The 21,740-nt window shown below is 45.7% G+C and overlaps 1 protein-coding gene across 8 annotated transcripts in view; it reads right to left on the bottom strand.

The window, feature by feature from the left end:
• Nucleotides 1-13,477, bottom strand: part of FAM193B (family with sequence similarity 193 member B) — a 30,540-nt gene extending 17,063 nt beyond the window's left edge. For 2 of the 8 annotated variants that reach the window (XM_011362180.2, XM_011362182.2), the window contains exons 1-2: nt 12,190-13,331; nt 7,256-7,316 (exon numbers count right to left, since the gene is read on the bottom strand). Coding sequence is in view for 4 of the 8 variants with exons in the window: in XM_011362176.2 (XP_011360478.1) it covers nt 13,205-13,414 (210 nt within the window). In the remaining 4 variants the exon portion in view is untranslated. Of the gene's footprint in view, nt 1-7,255; nt 7,317-12,189 lie in introns of all 8 variants that reach the window. The other 6 variants (XM_023531849.1, XM_011362176.2, XM_011362175.2 and 3 more) reach the window with 6 other exon arrangements.
• Nucleotides 13,478-21,740: the final 8,263 nt, after the last annotated feature.

The raw sequence follows: 21,740 nt of genomic DNA, 5'->3' as shown, positions 1-21,740 counted from the left end.
ATAATTTTAGTCCTTGTAACAGCTCTGCAAACTAGGTGTGATTATTCCCATTTTTTTAGATGAAGAAACAGATTTTAAAAGTTAAATGAGTTGCCCAAGGTTACAGAGCTAGTGAGTGAGTGAGTGAACTAGGATTTAAACCCCAGGGAGGCTGACTCCAAAGCTCATGCCCAAATGCCCTAATGCCCCAATGTCCCCAAATCTTGAAGGTTAAAGAGAAGAAAGAGGGCCCTTCCTCCTCTGACATGTCTCGAGAGGCCACAATCCTCGGGCTGTCTGTGTAGCTCACAGACCCATTCCTGTCTGAGAGGAAAGAGCACTTCAGTTAATGCTGAGTGGGAGGAGCGTGGGCTTCCTGAAGAGCTGTTCATTCTCCTGGGATCACAGCAGCTCTGGAGGAGGGGTTTGGCTTACTACTCAAAAGGTATCAACTCAACTGAAAACTGAGCTGGAGGGAAGGTAAGGCAGACCCTGGTACTTCTGAGAGGCAAAAGGTGTGGTGAAAAGAACCTGGGCTTTGGGGGTCGTACTGACCTGCACTCTAATCCCTATCTGACCACATATTAGCTGGGTGACCTTGAGCAAGTTATTTAACCTCCCAAGCTCCGATTTCCTACCCACCTTGCAGAGCTGTTATGAGGCTTGGCACATAAACAGGGAAGGTGCCTAGCCCAGTGCATGCCCATAGCATAGTCCCAATCAGTACACAGCAATTCTTACTTGGACTGCTTTTTCCTTCTAGGACACACCTGACCTAGAAATATAAGTCTACAGGTTTTCTTTCACATTGAGGGCTACTGATTGGGAGACTGATTGCATTTAATGACCCCAACTAATAGCTTTCCTATATCCTGCAACTTTGTAGTCCCTTCTCAGTCTGATACTGGCCTTAGTCATATCATTTTCTTTGGCCCATATTATGTTAGCAAATGTGCTGCTGTCATAAGTTTGAAAAGTGTGTATTTCTATTGCTTCCTTGCATGGCTGAGCTTGCTGGCTCTTGTACCTCTGCCATGCCACGAGCATGACCAGGCTAGCTGCTGGAGGGAAGTGAGAAATGTGTGGAGAAAACGGAGTTAATTCTAGCTGATTGGTTGGCAGATCAGATACATGAGTGAGCCCAGCCGAGATCAACCAAGCCGGTTCCTATCAGCAGAAAAACCCAGTCAACCCATAGACTTGTGAGAAGTGATAAACGGTGTTGTTTTAAATCACTAAGTTTTGGGGTGGATTGTTACATGCAACAGTTAACTGGTATACCTTCCACACTTACCCACTACTAGGTAAAGGTGTTTGCAGGCCTAAGCAGAGGAATAATAAGGGTATCATCCTCATTCTATCAATAAAATTAATGCCATCATCTTTATCAAATAAAATCACCTTCTCACAATAAGTTGGCATCAGAGTATCCTTAAATCTGTAATGTTACAATTACACTGACCTGGGTCCCTGATGTCTAGGAAAAGAAAGGAACCAAACAGTAGTACCAAGAGCATAAGAAACATTTGGGGGGTACAAAGACCTTGGAAGACTATCAGAAAGAGAGAAATCTTACATGTGGAACTCATATGAGATACTAAAAACCTCAACGGTCTCTGCCAAGGGAACACTTCAGTGAGCAAGGCAGCTGCTCAGTGTTAACTGCAAAAGGATAGTCAAGTAGAACCCACTGGTAGTGAGTCTCTCATGGAAAGGGTGGAAGGTGAATGGAGAAGGATGACGGTCAGAGAAGTCAAGGCAAAGGAGGCCTTTCTGCCAAGTTACCTAGGAAACTTTCTATAGCTACAAGGTGCCATAGTAACTGCGGGGGGGGGGGGGGGGGGGGAGGGGCAACACTCACATCCCTTTCCCTATAATGATGGTGACCAGAGTCTTAAGGCAAACACCTGGACATATAATTGTAATACAATAGAGGTTCATTTCATTTGGGTGTTAGGTTCTAAAGGTATTACATAAGATGAAAATCTTATATGAGTAAAATTATTCTTTAAATTCTTTATATCGCCTGTGAAGTACAGCATATATGGTTTTTTAGGTACAACCAAGAATTCAAATGTATAATATACAGTATATGGCAATACATGAGAAGGGTTTTTTCCCGTTTTCTTTTAAAAGCAAACGGAATTCTTATACGTTAAATGTGTATCAGTGTGTCAGAGGACGTGTGGGAGGCACTGGAGTGCAGTGGAAACGCCAGCCTTGGCATTAATTTTGGGTCTCCATCGCGTACCAGCTGATGCCCAGCAAGTTTTACTTCTGTCTCCTTGTCTGTAAAACGGGATTAAGTCCTATCTTGTAGGGTCATCTGTGAGCATTAAGTGTGACAAAGCACCTACTCCAGTGCCAGGCCCATAATATGTTGCTCAACATATGGTACTAAGTGTGAACTGGATGGGAGCGATAGAAAACAGTATTTAAAATCAGGACTAGGGTAGAAAATATAGAAAATATGGTCACTGTATTTTACAAGAATGCAAGAATCTCTCACATACAATGAATCTAAGGTGACTTGTTAGGCATCTTAATCTTTGCCCTCAACTCCATGAAGTCATTCCTTGAGTTCCCCAAACACTCTCTGTACTCTCCTATCTCATGCCTTTGCTAAAGGGAATCCCCTGCTTAAAACCTCCTACCTTCCCACGTTTACCAATAGGAGCTAGGCAGGGCTTAAAGGCCCAGTTTAAATCCAACCTCACCCAAACTCTCCTAGACTCCTGCTGCTCTGCACGTCTCTTCCCATATCACACAGCACACTGTGCTTTGGTTGCAGCGTCGGTGCCTTCCACTTTATCTATTTGCCCACATTTTCTTTTCCTTCTATGAGGTGTGCTCCCAGAAGGCAAGTACCAGCTTTGATTCTTGTCTGGCTCCCTCATAGTGTATAGCACAGGGCCTAGGCTCAGCTGGGCACACAGAGGCTAAGTCAGATTTGTCAAGTGTCCCCACGGCAATACAGTTGGCAGGCAGTTTGGTGAGACAGTGCCTGAAATTATTGCTTCCCACAAAGAAAGGCCATCTCCCCACTGGACCTCCACCCAAATGGTTCCAATCTGAAGTGTGGAAGAGTGGAAGGCTGTATTCCTTGGAGATTACAGTGAGATGCCTCTGTTCATGGAAATACTGTAACTCTCCCTAGAGCCCAACTAGTCACATAATAAATGAGATTAGCCATCAGTGGAAGTGAATTTACAGGACAGGCTGTCTTTCCAGTTAAAGGAAGAAACACAGGGCCTGGGAAGCTAACTGAATTAACTCCTAATTAACTCCTAACTGAAGCGGGGATGATACCACCTACATTGCATAAGGATGCTCAGAGGATTAAATGATATTAGAGATGCAAAGCTTAGCTCAAGGGATCCATGCAGTAGGCACTCAATCTATTATCTAGACCCCTTGGTTGTTCTATCCTTAATAAGTCTAGCAACTAGCTTATCCACTGTCCTGAGTTTGGTATACTTGAGTTCTTTCTAGGCCCAGGCAGTTCTGGGGGCAACCCCCAAAGCTGTCTTAACCCTCAGTCTCGGTGCCTGCACCTAGGTACAATGTCTGGTGGGGCCTGGAAACTTTTCTCTCTGACATTTCATCTCTAAATGCCAGAGGGTGGTGAGAATCCCAAACCCTGGAGATATTACATTCAGTCAGTACTATCACTGTTTCTTCACATTTTTGCTTTGGCAGAGACAAGCTTTTGGTTCAGAGTTCTCTTTAACTGCAGTCTCCTGCCATTCCCCAAATTCCTGGCAACTGTGACCCTTTATGCCCTGAAGTCAAACCAGGCTTTCGACTAAACCATTTTTCTTCATCACAAAGGTGGATGGAACTGATTCTTAAGCCCAGCAGTCCTGGGCAGCAGCTAATTATTCCTTCTCATCTCAGTTTAAATTTCAGAGCCTCTCCAGATACAGGTCTAGACTTTGGCAAAAGATGGGGAGAAGAGGAAGGAAAGGTTCTAGGGGTTCTCTTGAGTTGGGATCTGCTCAAACAAGCTCCAAGATAATTCTGCTTCGTGCTCTGAGCAAAACCAGAATATCCGGAGAGCGTGGAGTTACTCACACAGGGGATCCATACTGTAGCACACGCATCCCCAAGGCAGTCAAGGAGCCAGGTGAGCCCCAGACTGTCGCCATTCTCATCCAAGGGGGCTGGCACGTGCAGCCATTAAAACCAGTATCTCTGCTCCCCCACCTGACCAGGTCCCAGACTTTTATGTCTTTGTCTCAGAAGTATTATGTTAGGCGTTTTAGTTTTTCCTAGATAAAAAGAGATAAAATCAAAGAAAGAGGAAGCTATGTTTTTCATGGAACACACTTTTCACTTGAAAGAATGGCCGACAAGCTATGGTTATTTGGAATTGGGTACTGACAGACATTAAAAAAAAAAAGCCTGTCAGTTCTTCAAGGAAAACAATTTATTTGTGGCCAATGATAAAATTTAACCTTTTGAGTAAAACTTAGCATTTTGGAAAACTTGTATCTACCACCAGGAGCTTGACAACTTCCCAATACTTAAAGACTTTTCTGATGTAACTGGTGGTGATATTAACAAATGTTATCTTTTGATATTATAAAATGAAAAGGGAACATATCTGGAAGATCTGTGTAACTCAGTGAGCTTATTTTCTAAATAATCAAAGCATGATGTTAAAGATTCATACAATGGTTAAAAATCCACTCAAAGTGCTAGACAGACCAACAGATTTCAATGCAAATGAGTAAAAAGACAACTGACACGGTTTCAGATTCCATATTGCAAAGAAGAATATCAAGAATCATCTGGAAAGGCTATTAAAATACTCCTCCTTTTTCCAATTAGGTATCTGTGTGAGGCTGTATTTTTTGATATACGGCAACCAAAACAACAGACTGAATACAGAAGCATATATAAGAATCCGGCTTTTTTTGTATTATCCCAGACATTAAAAAAAAAAAATTGGCAAAAATGAAAACAAGACTGTTCTCACTCATTTTTGTTTGTTTTGGAAAAAGTTATTTTTCATTAAAAATTACGTTAATGTGATAGGTTTAACATTGTTATTCTCAAATGAATTTGTAACTAAATATTTTTAAACTTTTTCAGCTTTAATATTTAATTTGGTAGATATCAACAGATATAACCAATACTAGTTCTTTTGGGTCCTTAATACTTTGTAGGAATGTAAAAGGGCCCCCAAGACCAAACAGTTTGAGAACTGCTGATATAAAGCATCTAACGGTGCCTGTCACCCAGTGGGTGCACAACAATCAATGGTGATAAACAATGATATAGCCCACAGCATATCTGGATAGTTCTTTGGGGGCATGAATAAATTTCCCCCTCAGCCTTTCTGTCCACAATTTAGGAACTGCCAGGGTATAACCCAAATCACCAGACCAGATAGCTGTTAAGGACTGCTCAGAAGCTAGATGTGATTTCTAGCACTGAACTTGCTCCCGTTCCTCTCATGGATTCCTTACACTCCCAAGAGTTCAGGTATGTTTGTAGAGGGTTCCCCCGAGACACATGTGGTATCTAACCAGCAGCCCTGCAACAGCTTCCAAATTCTATTCTGAAATGGTCCATTACAGCACTCTACTCTCAAGGCGCCCAACTCTAAGAGCCTCCCTGTCACCAAGGCAGGCAGAGGACAACAGTAGCAGCTAAAAACTCCCTTCCAGAAGCAGAGAAATAATGAATTCCCAGCCTGGAAAAACTCATCAGCCCAGTCATCACCACTCACTCTTCCAGTCACCCATTCATTCCCTCATTCAACAAACATTCTCACAGCCCCTACTTGGTGCCCATCATTGTGCTAGCAGCTGGGACAAACATCAAATCATACAAAGTTACTGCCTCAAGGACACGTCCTTAAACCAGGCAGGTTCATGCACTGGGTTGTCAATGTTTCCAAACTACCAGGATGTCTCATATACGTTTTAGAGAATCAGGCAGAAGCACCAATTAAAATAATACACAATTATAATTAATACACAAAATACATAAATGAAAAACAACCAATCAGGACACTGGGCTCCTCTGCCTAGTGTAAGCCCAGTGTGTGCCCTCCCATGTGCCTAGCCAGTTTGATGATCTCCCTTCAGTTCCTCTTTCCTACCTCAGTCTTGCTTTGACTTCCAGGCTCCTTTCTGGTTGAGCGCACTACCGTGGCACTCTGGCCCCTGGCATTCATGACTTGACTCCAACTGACATCTCTGTGCTCCACTGCCACCTGAGAACCTCAGGCTCTACTCAAACTGTTTCTCAGATATGCCTTGCCCCTTCAAACTGCAGTACCTCAGCTCTACTCCTTGGCAAATTCCTCCTCACTCCTAAGATCCTGGTTAAAGGGAATAAAGCTTTTGTGGGACCAGGCTACGTAGAATGAATTCTGTTAGTATTGCATCTATTACACTGTGCCATAGGCACAGTCTCTGTCTGTCCCTAACCCCAGCAAAATGGGTGCTCTCTGAGGGCAGGGAATGCACCTTTGTTATTTAAGTGTGTCTGGGAACCTAGGCTTGGCTTCCACCTGGCACAGAGCAGGCATTCACCGAATAAATGAACAAATGCTGAAAGCCCATCTGGCTGACATCTCAGCTGCTCTACACAAAGGATAGAATCGAAAACACAGCTGAACCAGCCCTTTCCCGACATGCTATGCTAAAGGCATGACTGTATCACTCCGGGCCACTGACGAGAAGTCATCTGTGCTAAGAATTTCAGACCATTCTAATGTTGGCAATCAGAGCTGCAGTTAATTCCCAGGGGGGCTGATATAACTGCACCTTAGTACCCTGGAACTTTCACCTAAATGCCCACCCAGGTTGTTGGTTCAGGTCCTCCCAGGAGACAGGACAATTGTTTCATATCGTAAAGCCAGTTTGTGGAGAATGTGCTCTTATACAAGCTAATCAAGGAGAGAGCAGGGAGTCTCTCAGACCCCAGTGGCCTTCCACCCCTCCAAGGCTAACTCATCTGTCTAACCTGCTTCCTGGGTGTCATCAGCCATAGGAAGGCCTAAGCTGCTGCTTACTGACCTGAAACCTCAGGCAAACCGTATTACCTACTACTGTATAACCCCAGCACAGATATCTCATGGGTGGAAGAGTATGAACTTTGGAGACAGACTGTTGTTAGTTCAAATCCCAGTTCTGCCATTTTCAGTATCTTAGATTATTACTCAGTTTCTTTGAGCCTCAATTTCCTCATTTATGAAATCAGAATAAAATCATACTTCACAGAATTGTGAGGACAGAAGGAAATAAATTATGTAAAGTACCTGGCCTGGGCCTGGCACACAGTAGGTGCTCAATACCCGTTAGTTTCTTTCCTCTTCTGTCCTGGAAAAAATGACAGGGAAACTTACTAAGTGAGACTTGCCCAATCCAAAGTTATTACTTGAAGCACAGGACAGAAGACTAGACAGGTGACCTTCAAGGCCCCTTTGAACCCCCCAGTCCACCTTCTTTGGCTACGACTTTCTAAAAAGAACATTCAGTGTTTCAAGTCCCTTCTTTCTGCCTTAGTTCCCCTATATTTATTCATTTCAGAATAGAGGAGAACCACAAAGGGAGCTGCAGAGCTAAGAGCCTTGCGTAGGGAATAAAGGGGAGATGGCCTATAGGGCTGTAGCTTGGGCACAGAACCGAAGGGTGCACACATGGGGCCTTTCCTAGGATATAAGTATGCTGCCTCTCAGTACTTTCCTGCTCTGCGCATCCTGCCACAAAGAACCATTAACCCTTCCTTTCCCCAAACACATAAAGCACTCATGCCTTCACTCGTGCTGTTCCTTCTGCCTCTTCCTTTTCAGGATCAGTTTGGGTTTTACACCTTCCTAAGTCTGAAGGCAGAGTGAACCATGCTTTGCTCTGGAATGTCCTAACACTTCTTTACATATCTTCTGAGTAAGTTTATTACAGGTATCCAGTTGTTGAAATCTAACTTCTCCACCAAACGGTGAGCTTTTTAAGGGTAAGGCCCATGTCCCATGATTCACTGCATCTCAATCATTTGGCAGAGGTGGCAGCACGAGGCAGGCATGAGTTAGTGTTCTGATACACAAAGGAAGATTAACAGTTGGAGAATATCATTAATAGGGCAATAACAGGGGACCTAGGGAAAGATTGTTTTTGTTTTTTTAAAACTAAGGCTGTTTCTATTCCTGCTTATAGAAAAGCCTCCCCCTGGGAAGCTCCATTCTTTGAAGAATATCCTAGGCCTCAGCAAACATTCTCGTGGCACCCTCAATTTGGCAGTTCCCTACAGTCCCTCAGAATCACCTGGGGCAATTGAACAACAATAGGCTCCAATTCTGTAGGTCTGGGACAGGGTCCAGCAAAGCACAGGGGAGCTTATGATTGGCTAGGCTGAGGTAAGGGAAGAGTGGAATCAAGCAATCACAGCGGCTCTCCCACTGAGAGTTACTCCCTTCCATGGATCAGAGAATTTATCAAAGCATATCACATCCACTTGAAACCTTTCCTTGGTTCCTCACTGCCTACAGGATAAAGCCCAGACTTCTTGCTGTAGTTTTCAAGAACCCTGCTAACCTCTCCAGCCTGACCTCTTACCACTCTCCCATGAGTTGGGCACTTCTTGCCTCTGGGTTTCTGTCTATACTGTTTCCTTTGTTTAGACACTTTCTCCTACCTTGTCATCTGGAGGAACTTCAATTCACCCTTGAAGCCACCCTGAAAAGCCTTCTCTAGACTATCACATCCGTGCACCCTCAGCACCAAGCATCTATAATCATAGCTACCACTTGTGTTCAGAGCTTGACATGCAATACTGGCCAAACCCTAATGTGAGCCTGGCGTCACTATCATTTTATACGTGAGAAAACAAACCAAGGGGCTGAAACACTTCCAAAGACCGGTACTAGGATCTGGATGTGAACCTTAACTCAGAGGAAGTGATGCTCTTCTAGCCTCACTGCCATTACTATATATGCGTTCTCTAGACCATGAGCCCTTCTGGGCAAGGACCATGTCTGATTTATTTCTACATCCCCAGCTAGCCCAGGGCCTGGCACAGATCAGGTGTCCATTAGTGCCTGCAGAAGAAAGGAACACCCAGGTCAGATAAGAGGAAGACTAGGCATGGTGTGTGCAATGGGCCTAAATGAAAGAAAGACTATCAGCCTGGCCCAGCAAAAAGGGCAAGTAAGAACAAAGTGGTACAAACCTAACTTATTTCTTTTATCATTTATTTTAACAGTCATTTTTCGAGCACTTAAGACCATGCACAATAAATACCCCAGAAATGAATTAAAACATAATCCCATTCTCACAAATTCTAGATTCAGTAAGTAAAGGTGTTGGGATCTTTAATAGTCCATCTGACATCAGGTATTGAGTTTAGAGCTCTGGCATGTTTTAAAATTAAAAGTTTAAAATCTTGGCAGGTAAGTCCTCCTCTTCAAAGGCCTTTTGGCATTTCTACATAGTGAATCTCTACTGGCTTACAAAGAAGATCCAGAAGGATCCCCCTCAGTATCATTTCTTCCTACTTTCATTGAAAGCACCCAGATGGGCTGGATTGTGATTTAAAGAGAGAGATCTCTGGGTATAGGGACTATCTCACTTATCTGTGTGTCCCGAATAAAGGCTCTGGAACAGAGGTTGTAATGCTTGCTGAGTGGGTCAAACATGAGATGGTTTTAACAAAGATATTGACTGATCATCTACTCCAGTCCCTTGAGGGAGCAGGTTTAACTCTGAGCAATGGGGGAACCACGTCTCTAGAGTCCCTTTAAACTAGGCTGGGCATAGTCCCTGGAGATGCTGTAGGGAGATCAGAGATGGGAAGGGCAGCTCAACCCCCACCAACTGCTGGTTTACATTCTAGCAAGTCTCCTGGGGGCTTACTGGGCATGCACCTGGATTACAAGCTGAGCGGTCCAAGGGAGATCTAAAGACAGCCAGCAGAGCTGGTAGGTGAGAACACTCAGGGTTTGGATGGCCATCTGGCACACCTCTTACCACACACAACCTCTGACTCCTATTCTTGTGTGAGGAGCATCAAGGTACTATGTGCTATGTGGGTTGCTCCACATTCTCTTGTGAAGTTGCCAAAGAGGCTTAGAGAGGGGAGGAGCATGCCCAGAGTCACAAAGCTAGGAGGAGCCTCAGCTTGGAGTTCACCCCAAGTCTGTAATACTGAACGCTATTTCCAACTGCCTCCTTCAACTGCTTTGTAAGTTTTTTCTCCTTTGCTAATAAGGCAGTAACTGTCTTCTTGTAAAGTAGATGAGGATTTGGGTTCTTAAGTGAATAGATCAATGTAGTTTCAGGGCCTGAAACAATCCAAAGTAACGCCTTTTGGGATCCCAATTAAGCTCAAAGTCCTATGTTTAACCGTGTACGGGTTATGCAAATGAGCAAAAGGGAATTGATGGAACCAAACTGAGTGGCCTGTGAACCTTAACTCAGAGGAAGCAAGGTCTTCTAGCCTCACTGCCACTGCTATACATGTGTTCTCTAGACCATAGGCCCCTTGTAGCCAGGGACCATATCTGATTCATGATTCACTTCTGTATCCCCAGCTAGCCCAGGGCCTGGCACAGATCAGGGTTCCTTCATATGCAAAAGGAACAGACACCACTCAGAGTGCAGATTACCGCCTCACAGATGTGGGCCCAGCAGCACCAGACTTTTAGAGTTTTAAGAGATGGCACAAATCCAGTTTTGTGGGCAGCCTTTTGAATTTAAAATATTGGTTCAAATCAAAACTAAAACAGAAACAAAACAATGTGTAATTGGGACATTAGGACCTGTCTGTGGACGGGAAATGGTCTGATTTGCTGTCTCTGGTTTCAGCTCAGCATGGGACACTGTTTCACCTTACTTATCCACTCTGTATACATAAAACAGGGTTGTAAGTGGTGGTGGGAGCCAGAGAGCCTCACCAAAGGCACCCCTGTGGGCAGAGCAATGACTGACCCTTTCAGTGGGTGCTTTTCACCAGGGCACAGAAGCCTAGTTCTGGCATCCATGACCCCCCTCCCCAGCAAAATTTGGGGCACGATCACAAAAGAGTTTGTCATCTGTTTCCCCTCTTTGTGGCTACAGTAAAAAAAATGCTGTGTTAAATCCCCCACAGGTCACCAAAGTGTCTTGGGGGGCACACTGAGACCTACAGTGGGAGTTACTGGGTAAACGTTTAGTTGTTCTGAGTTTGTTTCTTCATCTGAAAAATGGGGTAATGGTATTTACATCCTTCATTCGTAAACACGTTAATCACCAGGTGTGGGGTATAACGTTGACTGACGTGGTTCCTGCACACTCAGAGTTTATGTGGCAAAGCAGACCAACAATGACACCAATAGTTAACTCATCACATTTGTGCTAAATGCTGAAAATACAGGGGTGGCGGGAAAGATTAGAAGTAAGTTATGGAAAGTGCCTGGCATGAATAAATGAATGAAATGGCAGATCAAGCCGTGGAGTAGGTAAGAACATGGTAGGAACGCACTGTGTTAATGAGGCTTATAGCTCTTAGGAAAGATGCATCCTAAGTAAAAACTAAATGATTGAGCCACCAATCCAAACTTTCTGGCCATGAATATTTCAGGCTACCTAAGTGGCAGGGGACCCTAAAGTACTGTATGCTATAAATGAGAAGGGGAGAAAACAACAGTTCCCTGGCTCTCTCCTCCCCCATTCTCCCCTTTTGGATAACGACACTCCCAAGGGATCCCAGAGAAGGGAAAAAAAAAGCTAGAAGGGGAAGTAGCTTCAGGGTCAGAAGTCAGACTAGGTGAGAGTGGGGTCCAATCTGTGGAAACAAATCCTTTGGAACCAGTCTCAGCCCAGGATAGGGGGTGGGGGTGAAAGTGGAGAACAAGTAGTGTCATTTTCATTAAAAACTTACTGTGATGAGACACAAAGGAGACCAGTATAAACTGGGTTACAATAAGCACAGGTTCTCAACAGATTCATCTCTCTCTCATTCACCTAGTTATTTCTACTTGATGTGAGCAAGGCTCAGGGCTAGGCGTGGAGGACCAGAGAGAGAGGACACAAGACTGTGCCCCTGTGTTCACAGTCCAGTGTGGGAACAGACACATCAACAGAATGTTTCATCACAGAATGGGGAATGAAACCAGAGGGGAGCACAGGGGGCTGTGGGCACAGAGGGGGCACCTCACGCAACTGGGGAGGTGAGGGAAGGCTTTCTGGGAATGGTACCCCAAACGGCATCCCCACTCACATGCACAATTCCAGAGATTCTACTAGAAGGCTGTCAAGAGCCATGCCTTCTTGGCTGCACCAGCCTCCCAGAGTCCCCTGCTGCCCGATGCAGTGTCTGCAGAGCCAAACGCATCTTCCGCCACGCCTCAGTCTCATCCGGCGCCGCATCCGACCCTCCAAGACTCCTGCAGGAGCCTGCCTTCCTTGGCAGGCTCAGCCAAAAGACCAACTCAAAACTCTTTTGTCAGAGCAAGCTTAGGGCGAGCCACCCAGCCCCAGGTGCCAAAACCCTCCCAGAGCAACTGTGGCTCATGCCACCCGGGCCTCTCCCGTTTTCTCCTTTGCTCAAAAGAAAGTGACCTTCTTCCAGGAGGCAAGCTGGAAGCTTTGGTGAATCCTCCTACTGCTCACTCTTACCGGGATTCGCCAAACCCAGGGATGTAAGGGAAGAGGCGGGAGCCTCGTGGATCAGGGGTACAGCAGAGAGAAAGGGCAGGCTTTGCTGGGTTTCCACCTCCGTGCAGGAGCCCCATTAGATAGCAGCCTGGCTGTCTGCTTCAAGTGCTGCGCTGGACAGGGAAAGGAGGGAGGCCCCACCAGACATGTGCTGGGGACACAGCTGCTGAGGGGGCAGTGGCTGCAGGCAGTGAGGGGAAAGGGGTGGAGCCGCTCCCGGGGGAGAGAGAGAAGAGGCTGCAGCCTTCCAGGCCCCAGCGCCCCGAGACGGCCCCTGGGTGAGTGGGTGGGGGAGCAGGTGGGCCCGGGGAAGCTGAAGGACAGAGGTCTGAGCTGTGGTCTCGGGATCACTGTCCGGTCCCAGTGTGGGTGCAGCCTATGTTCCAGCCCGGAGGCGGCAGGAGGGGTCAGGCAGTCTGGTCTCAGGAGACCAGAACCGCCCGAATCTCGGCTTCGGAGAGAGGGTTCCAGCCTCCACTCCTGCCCCGGCCCTGAAGGGGGAAATGCAAGCCCGTCCCGACCCCGCTCTGGGGAGGTGAAAGCGCCCGAGCAACCGGACTCGCTTCGCTCGCTCCTACCTGCGGGCCGGGCATCAGCTTGGGCTCGTCCTCTTCCCTGGGGCCGTCGCGGTCGGGCTCCGCCGGCGCCTCCGGGGGCCCCGCACCCGCTCCCGCTTCCAGGCTCGGCGGCGGCGGGGGCTCAGGCGCTTGAGGCTTCTGCGGCCCCGCGGCCCGCGCCCGCTCGCGCCGGCCCGCGCCGCCGCTCGGCCTGCTCCGCCTCCGAGTCATGCTGCTGCTTGCGCCGCCGCCGCCGCCGCCGCCGCCGCCGCTCCCCTCGCAGGACAACAGCTAATATGGCGGCGCCCGGCTCCCCCTCCACCGCTGCCAGCAGGTCAGAGGGCACACGGAGTCCGCGCCGCCGCACTAGACCCCGAGGCTGTCTGCGCCATTTTGAATAAGGTCACAACCCGGAGTTACGTGGGAGAAAGAACAGGTGGGGAGACGCCCTCGCGGTCCCGCGACAGGAGGCAAGCCACCTGCGCAAGAAGAGGGTATCCGCTGTGGTAACTGAGCTGTACGGCCCTAGGCGCTTAGTCACTGCCTGTTAAATGGATGCGTGAATTAATTTAGTGCTACCGTACTTTCACACCCATCACCTGACTTGTCGCACCCACACAGAGTTGGGTACGATCGTTCCCATTTTGCAGCGGAGGAAATCGAGGCTACAAAAGGCGAAATGGTCGCTCAACGTCATCCAGCCGGAATTTATGGGCTTGTGCACTGCCTGAGCTGAGAGGGACGAAGGGATCGTCTAGTTCTTTATTTGCAGTGTATGGTCCCCTGGGAGTACAGGGATCGGTGCTTGGGACAGCGGGACTCAGACTCTTCTTCCCCCGCCTCCTCGCCCCCAGTCTTGTGGGGAAAGTGGACACTTAAACAGTTACATCCAGTGTGATAAAGATGAGATAACGGGCACGCACTAGGTCAGTGTTTCCAAAAAAGTGGTTTGTTTGGGAGAAGGTTTTGAATGGTACACAAAGGAACATTTTTTAAAAATGTAATAATTATGCATTTAATTGTTAAAATGGGATTTTCTCTCCTTCTTTTTTCAATACATGTAACACATACGCATGGTACAAATTTTTTATTTAAAAGTTTTAGTCTATGGCCATGCCGCCCTGAACAGGCCGATTTGGTCTGATCTCGGAAGCTGAGCAAGGTCGGGTTAGTATTTGGATGGGAGACTACCTAGGAAGACCAGGTGCTGTAGGTATAAAAAATAAAAAATGAGGGATTGTAAACTGACAAGGTCCTTGCAATCTGTGAGGTCAACCGAGGATTGCCTCGCCTAAATAAATAAATAGTAAATAAATAAAAGTTTTGAGTGTAGTATGTGTCCTACCAGGGCCAGCGGTACTGTGAAATCACATGGTGGTTATATGTAGAGTTGCCATTGATGTCATCAACAGGGACAGAATCTTAACATTAGCCTAACCCACAGAGCAAGGGCTGTTTTGAGAGGAAGGGTTAATGGAAGGCCCTGGAGTTCTCCTGAACTGCCAAGAACATAAATAAACATTAATACTTCATCTCATCACAGAGATTAGTGCTGCTATTAAAGACTTGAAAGATTCGGAGTGATTCCCACTATATCACCACTACCTCTTCAGTTTGGCAGAATAGAAAAGAGATGGTATTTTTTCCATATATTTTTTATTGTAAAATATTCATAACATTAAAACTTACTATCTTAAATGTTTTAAATGTACAGTTAAGTGGTATTAAATACATTCATATGGTTGTGCAACCATAGCCACCATCCATCCCCAGCACTCCTTTCATCTTGCAAAACTGACTGGCACTCTGTACCCATTAAATAATTCCCCATTCTCCCCTCTACCCAAGCCCCTGGGAACCACCATTCTGCTTTTTTTTTTTTTAATTAAATTTATTAGGGTGACATTGGTAATAAAATTCAACTTTCCTTTTTTAATCTCCCCTTTCCCCCCAACACCCTAGCCTCTGATAACCACTATTCTGCTCTCTGTTACTGTGAGTTCAACTTTTTTTTTTTTTTTTTTAGTATTCCACATATAGTGAGGTCATGCAACATTTGTCTTTCTGTGACTGGCTAATTTCATGTCACAAAATGTCCTCCAGTTTTATCTATGTTGTCACAAATGGCAGGATTTCCTTTTTTAAAGGCTGAATAATATTCTGTTGTATATAATTATATATGCTTTACATATATTCCTATATATATTTATATATATACTATATTCCTTTATATATAAATACATATGTATATACCACATTTTCTTTATCCATTCATACATCAACAGAGAAGATAGATGGTCTTAAAGACTGAGAGAGCATTATGATAAACTTATTCTGGTAGGGATCCCCACTTTTCAGAGTGGTCATCTTTAGAGCAGATCGGCACAGTTGTTGGCCTCTCATAGACAATGTAGGTCTAATCCATGCTCCTTCTTCTGTACCAAACCTCAGGAGTAGTTCACGTTCCTCTGACTGGAGAAGCAGGAAACCTTCACAGTCTTGTTTCAGAGATATTTCACTCTCTGGACATACCTACTTTACAGGAAATTTTTTTTTTTTTTTTACTATCTCACCATTGCTATGGATATCAAGCTAATCTGTGACACTGATGACATCATCCTGATGGGCCTTGAGAACAGGAAGTAGCAGATACCTTAAATGACTTGGTGACCATGATGTGTGTGCCAGAGAGCAGATCATAGATTCCATAAACACACAGGGGCCTATCTACTAAGTGAACTAGGGGTCTGGGATTTGTTGGAATAGTCCTTACAAAATGAAAGACAAGCTGCCATATACCACACGCTCTACCACTAAGAAAGAGATATAGTACTTGGTAGGCTTCTTTAGACTTGAGTGGTAAAATAGAACATATTTAGGTATTATTTTTACTTGTTACTGAGTCACTTGAAAGTTGCCAACTTTAGGGTGGACCATACAAAGAGGGAGGGTTTTCTAAGTGGATCAGGCTGCGGAGTAAGTAGTTCTGCCTTTGACCTTTATACTCAGGCACTGGATTTCTGAAACAAAATTATGTTTTCCTGCACCAAGTAGTTCTCCTTTTGAGAAACAGCCCCTGGCTTGCTGCAAGGGTCTAGTGAAATTGGATGCCTGACCATGGCATAGCTGGTGACCCTGTGATCTGACGTACAATGTTAACTGATCTACCCAGCCATAAAATCAGGGTGGCCCCAGCACTCCATCATCAAGAGGAAATGACATATATAGCGTGGGTCCAAGCAAGCTCTAAGGCATAAGTACATTGTATGCCTTCAGTATTGAGTTGAACTGAGGAAGAAAAATCTAAAGCCTGCTTTACACCTGGCTCCAGCCAGAAGTGGATTGCTGGGGTGTTTCAGCCTTCCTCTGAGATGGCCTAAGGCAGTGGTCCCTTCTTGGTACCAGGGACCGGTGCTCCTGTGAGAATCTAATGCCTGATGATCTGAGGTGGTGCTGAGGCTGGGGAGCAGCTGCAAATACAGATGAAGCTTTGCTTGATGGCCTGCTGCTCACTTCTTGCTGTGCAGCCCAGTTCATAACAGGCCACAGACTGGTACTGGTCCACAGCCTGGGAGTTGGGAACCCCTGGCCTAAAGGACTTAGGAAAGGGAAGTGTTCCCAGAGGCCCCGAAGTAAAGACACATCAAATGCTAGGTGTTGGATAATGGTTGAGTGTGTTGGTCAGAGACTTGAAGAAAACAGAATAAAGGCTTAGTGACAGGAAACTTTGAGGAAGACAAATGTGGACGGATTTCCCAGAATGGCTTCAGAGCATAAGGTTATCTGTGTCCCAAAGAAATATTCTTCAAAAGGACTTTCCACGGAAGAATCCCTTAAAGCCTTGTGGACAGTACAGCTCTTTCTGTGGTTCTCAGGCAGTCTCCTTCCCCAGTCACTTCAGGTCTTGCTCAATGGATTCTGAGAAAACTGTTCTTCCCCTGGTTGGACTCTCTATTTTCGGAGCTGAGCCCAATTTGCAGCCTTAAGGAATCAGCCCAAGCCCTGGGTGGAACCTGACTTTGAGGAGAACATCCAGCTCTTTCTGGCAGGGAGATTACATTGGACTATGTATTACTCAAGGTTGGCTAACCACCGTAATAAACAATCCCAACATGTCAGCTTCAATACCGTAAGAGTTTTGTTCTTGTTCATGTCACAGCCCAATGCCAGTCAAAGGGGACTTTGCTGCATGCAGTCATTCAGGGACCCAGTTCCCCTCTATCTTATGGTTTGGTCCCCATCTAGGTTCTCTTCATTCAGCTGGCAGTTGGGAAAGAAGACAGAGTGAGGGTTGCATGGGTTGTTTCTATGAGCAATGCCTAGAAATGACTATACGTCATTTTCACTCCCATTTTGTTGATGAGATTTCAGCCACATGGCTCTACCTTTCCGTAATCCTTCCTCATACTCCTTTCCCTCTACCCAGGCAACCACTGATCTGCTTTCTGTCTTTGAGAATATTTTGCATTTTCTTACAGTATGTAGTCTGTTTTACCTGACTTCTTTTCCTCAGCATAAATATTTGGAGATTCATCCATGTTGTAGCGTGTAGCCGTAACTCATTCCTCCTCACTGCTGAGTAGTCCTCCATTTCATGGAAATACTACAGTTTGATTTTCCATTCGATGTTGATGAGCAATCATGGTAAACATTTTCTCATACCTTAAATTTGCTTACTATGCTACTCCGAGAACTGGAAGAAAATACAGTTAAAGCAAGTATACAATGTACAATGCACTGAAATTGCATCTTTTGCAATTGTTCGAATTTATATATATATTTTATATTAACTCAAAAATGTGTGGGAGCAGGGCTGGCTTCATGGAGGAGCAACCTGCACAGCTACACAGAGCCCTGCACTCAGAAGGATTCTAGCTTGGTTTAATGTCCTGCCATTGCCTTCTTGAAATTCTTAATAATGATTGTGCAAGGGGCCCAAGTGTTAATTTTGGACTGGGTTGCTACCATTTCCATAGCCGTGTGAGAGGGTGTGTAGTTTTTAAATTGCTTTCACGGAGCATGCAAGCAAAAGTTGGAAGGCCACTGACCTGAACCCTCAGTCCTGTAAGGCCTTGGGCTTGGAACTCAGAATCCAGGATGGTTTGCCAGTTCTCCTGCTTTCCACCCTGTGATATACTTTCCACTTCCACCCCAAGCAACAGGTGCAGAACTAACTACAAGCGTGCCTTGTTTTATTGTGCTTCACAGATGTTGCAGTTTTTACAGACTGAAGACAAGACCCCCCACCAGCAAAAAGACTATGACTTTCTCTGTTGTGGGGTCTGGAGCTGAACCCGCCATATCTCTGGGGTATACCTGTAATTGCTTGAGTGGGGAGGAAAGAAGGAGACATTATAAGGGCAATGCACACTAGATTACTATCTCAGCATAGTTTCTCAATCGCACAGCTGAATGTTGAGTACCCAGGGACCGCACATACATGCGCTTCAGTCAGCCTTCCTGCAGTTACTGAGCAGCCCCGCCCAGCTCATCACCTTGTGGGAAGAACTAGCTTCACCAGAGGAAGGCAGATCAGAGCCCCTTCCTCTCTTTGAGTCCTAAAGTTGGGCCTTCGCCTAACTCAAGATTTTCTTTGTACTTTTTGAGAGAGGTAATCAATTCTGCTGCCCTCTCCCTCAATCCTCCACCCTCTAAACTTGAGAATGGTCTTGCACCTTTGGGCCGGAGAGCTTGGGGTAGAATTTCCACACTTCCCCAGAGAGGGAGAAGGAGTTTAGAGGAGAGGAAATAAGGTTGGAGAGGAGGACAGATGGGGTTCAGTGTGAAAGAGCTTGAATCCCAAGGGTGAGAATTGGACCTTTCATGAGGGTGATGGAGCCTGGGCATATGGGAGGCATGAAACAGGGAGATCCAGATGAGGCACCCTGGAGACAAGTGTGTTGGACTTTGCCTGAACTCTTCCAGGCCCTGCAGACTTTGTTGCTACGCCAGCCATTGTACAATAGTCTGAACTGTGCGATTTTAACAGCTACATTTTCTGGGAGGTAAATAGAAAATTGGTAGTAAAGTAGATTGCTTTATTAGAGTAACTGGTAATTGCTCCTAATCGTTAATTAACTGGGCCATGAGAGAAGACCGTCAGGGGAAGGAATGGAAACTTGGCAGACAGTGTTGAAGAATCTGAACTTGCCCGTGGTGTTTGGGAAACAGAACTCTCAAAGAGGGGAGAAACTTCCTCTTTCACTCCACCCCATCGTCTATCTGACCTCCAAGTCTTGTTGATTCTGCCTCCAAAATATTTACTCTAGCAAGAAGGAATCTCTGTTCATAAATTCACCAGTGCAAGAAATATAATTAAAGTTTTTTATATCTCAACTTAATTTCTGTTTTAAATTCCCATTCTGCTGGAATGGCAGAAACTTAATCTCAACTAATTGAGGGTTTTACCCCTTCCCTGGGGTTATTTAAGGCCCAGAGCCTCATCTAGTACGTGTGTGTGTGTGTGTGTGTGTGTGTGTGTGTGTGTGTGTGTAAGGGTCAAGTTCTCAAGGTCATCCGGGCACGCAGGCATTCCCAGAGATGCCATTGGTCCCCACTGGTTGCTCATGAGACCTGGCTGTTTTCACATGTCTGCTAGAGACCACAGCTCTCTTCCCACCTCCTGCCACTCTGGCCTGTGGGAAACTTACTGAGGTTATTAAGGTCCTTTGTGCCTAGACGCATCTTGGAACCATCTCCAGGCCAGGTTTTGCTGCTCCCCAGGACAACGTTCTCCTCTCTCTTGGATTCTTAGCTCTTTCCAGGGCTCCTCTCTGTGTTCTCATCACTTCCCTCCATCCTCTTTCCCTTCCTTCCTTTTCACCGGACCCCGGAAGCCCTCATTTTTGGGGTTTCTGGAGGACCCCCAATTGATGGCACTGTCTTCTTGACTAGTGTTCTAAACATACTGGAAAGTGAAACAAAGGAGAGGCAGGCGGAGGCAGGATTATTACCTTGTTACTGCCAAAAGCCAGGTCAGAGCATTTGCTCAGTGTGGGCTTATAGCTAACTGAACCCCTGAGTTAGGCAGACTCCTCCCTAATCCCCTGTCACAGTAATGTTTAACTGGGTGGGCCTCTCTCCCAGAGCTTGGGGGTCAGTGGGTGTGTACCCCTTGTAGACATTCAAATCCTAAGAGGAGAAAGGGCAGAGCTGAGTGGAGTATGTATTGTATTTTCCCTCAATACACTGGTCAGGTGAGTTATTCTCTCTCTCAGGTGCAGAAGGGTCCCACCTGTGGCATCCCTTCACCTGGGCCAAGTCTCCCCATCCTTCCTCTTCCTCATGAAGTTTCTTGCAACTTTTAAGTTATGTCAGATGTCTCTCCTTTTCCCATTTTGAAATCAAATTTAGAAAAACTTTTTAAAAATACTTTTTTTAATAAAACTTTTAAAAACAGACAAATGTAAACAGAATTCTATGATGAATCTCCTGCAGCCATCACTCAGCTTCCATAGTTATCAACTCACGGCCAATCTTGATTCATCTATAACCTCTACCCACTCCCACCCCCAATTCCTGTATTATTTGAAACAAATTCAACACATCATACCCAAAAGATTCCTTATTTTGTTTTCTGCCCTGCCACATCCAACCCCTGAGTGGCAATGAGCACAGAATGAACTAGTTATTTGAAAGGGGGTAGGGGGTAAATTAGAAAAAAGAAAAACAAAGAATAACATTATGAAAACATTATCCTGTCATAGTAGTTAGGCTGTTTCCATTTTCCTTGCCATCGTTGGCTTCAGGACTGATCATTTGTCTCTGGTAACTGTCTCATAATTATTCTCCTTGCTTCTTCTCTCCCTCTGGATTACTGGTGTTTCTTCAAGTGATCACCTGCATCAGAATCACTTGGAAAACTTGTTAAAATGCAGATCACTGGGCCTCTCTCCAGCCCTGCTGAATCAGACTCTTGAAACTGGGTTCCAGTTGGTTTTTTGCAAGTAGCCCAGATGATTCTGATCTACGGTGATGTTTAAATCTGCTGCTCCAATGCAGCCCCATCCTGTTCCAGATTGTCCTCAAAGACCAAGTCTGACTGTGTCATCCCTGCAGAGGATGATCCAGGAGGCTCCCACCTACAGTATAAGTTCCAAGTTACCAGTCTTGGTATTTAGGGCCCTTCATGAGCTGGCCTTTGCCTGCAGCAGCCTCTTTCCCCACCTCTCTCTCCCTTGATCTGGGTTTCAGCCCCAACTTACAACTTTGATGTGCTCAACACTGTTCGCACTCTCTCTCTTACCTGTCCTACATCTGATAAACTTGAGGGCCAGTCTGATCATTTGAGGGCCAGTCCAAGGGTCTCTTCTTCTTTGAAGCCATCTGTGCATGGTAGTGGAAAGGCTTGGGAGTCAGGCTGACTTAGATTGCAATCTAAACCCTGCCCCTTTCTGGCTATCGGGCCTTAGGAAAGTCCTTGATTTCTCTGGGATTCAGTCTCATCATCTAGAAAATGAAGATAAAAGCATTGTCTCTTGGGACTGTGAGATGTAAATGGAGATCTTAGCACCACAGGGAGGCAAAACTTTACCTCTGTCCTCTTAGGATTTCTGAC

The sequence above is a fragment of the Pteropus vampyrus genome, unplaced genomic scaffold (assembly GCF_000151845.1).
Source record: "Pteropus vampyrus isolate Shadow unplaced genomic scaffold, Pvam_2.0 Scaffold74, whole genome shotgun sequence".
NCBI lineage: Eukaryota > Metazoa > Chordata > Mammalia > Chiroptera > Pteropodidae > Pteropus > Pteropus vampyrus.
The sequence above is the reverse complement of the archived record's forward strand: the minus strand, read 5'-3'. Positions and strand labels throughout refer to the sequence as shown.